Here is a 5,341-nt window from a genome sequence, read left to right on the forward strand (position 1 = left end):
ACTACACACACACACACACACACACACACACACACACACACACACACACACACACACAGTTTCTTCTATACTAGCTCTTAAAGTTGAGATTTGTAACTGTGAGTACTTTATGTGAGAACAAACACTACAGTTTTAAATTACTATTTTAAAGGTTTCTTTTGAAATAAAAGAATAAGAACTTAGATAATATAAAACTTGGAATTATAACACACTTGACAATAAATAATTTCATTAAAGTACATTGCAAGTAAAGTGGTTTAATTAAATTTTGAATGTAACTTGGTAACGTGCAGAAAGGAATTTAAAAATGGTGCCAGGGTTAAGGGAGAAGTGATCTCATTTAGGTATCATTTTGCAGCTATCCCTCTACCATTTCAACATGGGATTCTAGAACTTTTTTGTGAAGAGGTGAATTAACATTTTCCTAGTCTGAAAATGTATTTCTGATAGATACTCACTTTCTCACACATTGTCATCCATCCTCCCCACTTCCAGTTCACATTTTTTTTGTCTTGTCTCATCAAAATATGAAGTTATCATGAGCGCAAATACATAAAGGGAGTTACTGTGCATGGATGTTGTGTCACCCTCCTATTGGTGGAAGGTTTTTGTTGCATGATGACATCATGCAACAGCACAGTTTAAATTAAACATGTAAATTTAGATGGGATTTACCTTAAGGCTAGTGGCAAGCAAACCTCGTAGGCAGATGCATGAGGAAGAAGGGATTGCTGTGTGAAGAGATGATTATTTGTTGGAAATAAATTCAGTGTAGGAAAATATTAACTTCTAGGAAGTTGCCAAATAGTTGAGCATTGTTTGAAAGATTATCACTTATTAAAAGAAAACTCTGACCAAACCACCAAACCAAATGCATTTTATAAGTCCAAATTAATTGTTCTAAACTGCATCTGTATAACATATGGAATACATAATGCCATGTCATAGCACATGAAGATCAGCAAGATCATCAATACTGATCTGTGTCTAGATCAGTACATGATTAAAATACTACTAAAATAGTGTTACACTCGTGGTTACATTACCTTCTGTTAAATTATTGGGAGGTAAAACTTGACCAAACTAGAGTATTTGTTATAAAAAATACTTTCCCAAGATGTTCAGTTAAACATTTATATATCAGGGGTTGAACTAGCAGTTAGTCAGAGAAGCTAGCTTAATTTTATTTTATTCACAAATCAGTATGTGGTTGTGTGAATTTCAATAGGTTTTTTGTTTTTATATAGGTGTGATGATTTCACACAAAAACATAATCACCACCTGTAATGGGTTCATGAAACTTACAGAAGATATGAGGTAATTATTTTAAGTTTAATAAAACATGTAGTGTCATTTTATTAACTTCAGAACCTGGAATAGATATATTTTATACAATTATAGACAGTAAATTCTTTATTACATGTTTTTAGCAGGTTTTCTTTTTTGCACATTTACGTGTATGATTACGTTGTGCAGCAGGTGCAAAGCCCAATACTTATTCTACAATACCTTCCATTAAGCTTTTATTAAGAATTGATTCAGTCCATTCTTTCATATACTTCATAAATGAATATGATAATTTGTTTTTAAAGATATTTTGAGAATTAGAAAAGGGATAAGTCACTATTTCCCATAAACTTAAAAGTTATTTGATTATAGTACATGAAACATCAAGTACATTTTCATAAAGATTTAAAAAAAAGTTTCTTGCAAAGAATATTGTTCTTAATCTTATTAAAAAGTTTCTTTTCCACATCAAAACAAAGATTAATTTTGAAGATTGAAACATTATACAGAGCATGTTATGTATATAAGTATTCCAAGGATATCAATCTGTTTGTATTTTATATGTATAAGTATTTTTATTCTGTTTGCTTGCCTGTTTATTTTTCAATTCTGATAAGCAGTTAGTTACTTTGTTTTGACAGTTGAACTGCTTTATTGGCTACTTGTATAACTTGTTACTTCTTATACATATTTAGTTTTTAGTTTTCATGTTTATGTGGAACATAGTTTTCTGAGTGAAGCTAGGACTTTATTTTAAAAATTTAGTTGTTTATGCAGTTTAAATACATAAAGACCACATTAAAATCTTAGAGATAATTCTTAAATTTCCATTTAAATCTTTTATGCCCTCAATGATACTGTTTGTTTTTTTAAAGAAGTGTTTGAACTAATCTATACAGGCCAGATGATCTCTACATAGCATACTTACCTCTTGCTCATGTGTTGGAAATAGCAGCTGGTGAGTTTAACTGAAATTTGTATTTATATTTCTGCAGTTTGGGATTAATTTATCTTTTATAAAAGTTAAATGAGGTTCTGAGCTTAAATTCAATAAATGCATTGTTGTTGCTGATAAACATAAGATTCAAAACTTTGTCACCCTTAAAATATAACGGTGTGCAGCATCAATATTTAGAAAATGGTCCTAAATCTGATGTGCAAAATATCATGTTTGTAAGAACATTTTCAGTAGTTGCATTCAGATATTTCTGTTTTTTTCATCCAGATGATAGACTAAAATAGTATAGCTTTTAAACTTAGGCTAATCAGTCTCATACAACAAATTAATGGATTGGTATTTCCTTTTTTTTTAATGTCTAGGTTACAGTAGACAACTTAATATATGATATAAGTGCTCAAGAATTAAATACGTTGAAAGGAAAAGTAAATATTTCACAATGTTCTGGATGATTGTTACCTTTGTTGGGATTTAAAAATACACAAATGTTCTAGTGAAGTGTGAATAGAAAAGACTGCAGTTTATAATAAACATTGATATATATTTTATATTGTCCTTGTTACAGAATCCTTCTTTCTAGCTGTTGGTGTTCCATTAGGTTACTCTTCTCCCCTGACAATGACAGATAAGGTAAAATAATTGTTTTTTTTTAGTAATATTTATTAAAACTGATGTGATAGAAATATATATATTTGCTGATATCCAAAAGTAATCATGTATGGCATGGTAGAATTTATTTTACTTTTAAGAAAATAAACTTTAAATTTTTTATCTTATTGATACAGTAGATAAGTAAAACAAGGTAGAACAATAAGCTTAATTTTAATAGAAGATTTCATAAGAATGACTATGAGAATAGCTTCTTTATTATTCTTTGAATGGCAAAATAGACTTTAAGAACAAACTTTAATTGATGAATGTAAAATGTTATTTATTTTAAGGTTTCTTTCATATTGAGTTATAACTTGCATTTCTAACCACAAACATGTATAATTTCGACCACAGTTACAGAAACTTAAAAACTGAAGGTTCCTTACATCAGGATTCCAAAATCCTGTCCAGCTGATATGTGTTTTTAATACTTAAAAATGTGTGTATATATATAGGCACTTTTGGACCTTCTATCAAAGGTGGTATCTGAATTATTTTACACTATTTGGTGTATTTCCTAGTCAACTGCTGTAAAGAAAGGCTGTAAGGGTGATGCTACAATCTTGAAGCCAACTCTTATGTCGGCTGTGCCTGTGAGTATATCAATATTTTGTTAAATAATTCTTTTTTATTTCTACACTGGAGAATTTAACACTTGCATATTTTTACTGGAAAGAATCCTTTCAACAAACTTTACTACTTTGTCTTCTTTACTCTTGCTTTGTTTGATACAGTCACTCATTTAAAATCTTTGTGACTTGTAATAGTAAAACCTCATTTTTGAAGTTTAATGAAGAAAAAATTATTTCTCACCTTTTTTGAGCTAACGAGTAATAGTTAATAAAAATGGTTGTATATAATAATCTGATTGTGTTGTTATTTAAAGATCTGTGCATTTGTGCCTTCTCTGTATGTTAATTGTTTACAATGAATGCATAATATATCTTTAAGCTATTTGAAATTTCCTGTCCAATTTTATATACATGTACTTAATGTTGTAATACATGTTTTTATATTTTGTATAAAATATTGATGTAAAGCTAAAATACTGGATTGCATTAGCTAATCTTGGATAGGATTCAGAAGGCAATCACAGAGGCTGTTCAAAAAGAGGGCAAACTCAGTGAAGCATTCTTTGAATTTGCATTGGAGTACAAACACTGTTGGAAAACTCGTGGGTTTCAGACACCTATTATGAATTGGTAAGTAGAAGAAAAAACATTTTGTTGTATGTAAGCTTTCTTAGGAATAAAAGCTAGATACAAAATACAATTTTTTTTAAACTAAACTAAGTTTATAAATGGAAAAAGTTTTTATATTCTGTTATATTTTAATATCTAATGGATAAATTTATGTGGTATCAACTATAATAAAGATAAGTTTAGAAAAGAATATAAAACATTTTTTGAGAAGCATATGATTAAACTAAGCATATAACCTTGAAAAAAGAAGCATATTTTAAAATAAAGTGATTATTATTTTTATGATGAAAGGCTTCTATTCAAAAAAATCAAGAACATGGTTGGAGGTCGACTGAGAGCTATTGCTTCAGGTGGAGCTCCTCTTTCATCAGGCACACAGGAATTTATCAGAACATGTTTAGATGTCTATTTAATTCAAGGATATGGACTTACAGAAACCACAGCAGCAGCAACCATTATGGATTGTAAGCTCCAGATATTTCAACAAATATTGGATTATATATTTTTTATTAGAATTCTTGTAGTTTTGAAAATATCAGAATAATCTTTGTAATGAAGTAGCTCTTGGTAGTTTAAAAAAATATCTTGTATTTGCAAAATTACACAAAAAGAGCATCCTTCATCTGATATATAATTCCTGAAAAAAGCTTTTCTGTGGTAAGGGACTGATGAGATTCAGAAAAATAGTATCATTGTTATTTTTATGCTAATTAATATAAATTTAAAGTTAACACTTTCCAGATGGGTCATGGGTGAAAGGCCATGTCATCTCTTTTGTTGACTCAAATTCAAAATTTTATTTAAGTACTATTTCATGAATTTCTGTAGATTATAAATGAAATTTTAGTATTATACCTTACTCAATTTTTTATTATTAAATATTAAATAGTAAAGATTGATTTTTGTGTGTCACGTGGTATGTTGAATGCAGCACTGGTTCAAATTAGATGTTTGTCAAAATACTAAGTATATAGTTTTGTATGAATTAGGAACTCAAATTACCAATATTGACAAGCTAGAATATAAAATAAGAACCTCCTATCTTTTCTATTCGCTGAGATATAACTCGTGTCCTGAATGAAATGCAGTGTCCCTGCTCACCTCTCCATTTTTGGAAACTCTCCCTTATATACTGTTACTTCTAAATATGACATGAATAACCAATGGGAAACTTAATGTACCCCTAGTGATTTTATCAGACACTTTAATGTGTTTGGATGCCATCTCTTTCTTTCAAACCAAT

At 29.2% G+C, this 5,341-nt stretch overlaps 1 protein-coding gene across 2 annotated transcripts in view; it reads left to right on the top strand.

The window, feature by feature from the left end:
* Nucleotides 1-5,341, top strand: part of LOC106474898 (long-chain-fatty-acid--CoA ligase 4-like) — a 46,548-nt gene that overhangs the window by 25,499 nt on the left and 15,708 nt on the right. For both annotated transcript variants that reach the window (XM_022380157.1, XM_022380161.1), the window contains exons 8-13: nucleotides 1,248-1,317; nucleotides 2,187-2,245; nucleotides 2,811-2,875; nucleotides 3,418-3,489; nucleotides 3,959-4,098; nucleotides 4,390-4,562. In XM_022380157.1, the coding sequence (XP_022235865.1) occupies nucleotides 1,248-1,317; nucleotides 2,187-2,245; nucleotides 2,811-2,875; nucleotides 3,418-3,489; nucleotides 3,959-4,098; nucleotides 4,390-4,562 (579 nt within the window). The remainder of the gene's footprint in view (nucleotides 1-1,247; nucleotides 1,318-2,186; nucleotides 2,246-2,810; nucleotides 2,876-3,417; nucleotides 3,490-3,958; nucleotides 4,099-4,389; nucleotides 4,563-5,341) is intronic.

This window comes from Limulus polyphemus, unplaced genomic scaffold, assembly GCF_000517525.1.
Source record: "Limulus polyphemus unplaced genomic scaffold, Limulus_polyphemus-2.1.2 Scaffold143, whole genome shotgun sequence".
Classification (NCBI taxonomy): domain Eukaryota; kingdom Metazoa; phylum Arthropoda; class Merostomata; order Xiphosura; family Limulidae; genus Limulus; species Limulus polyphemus.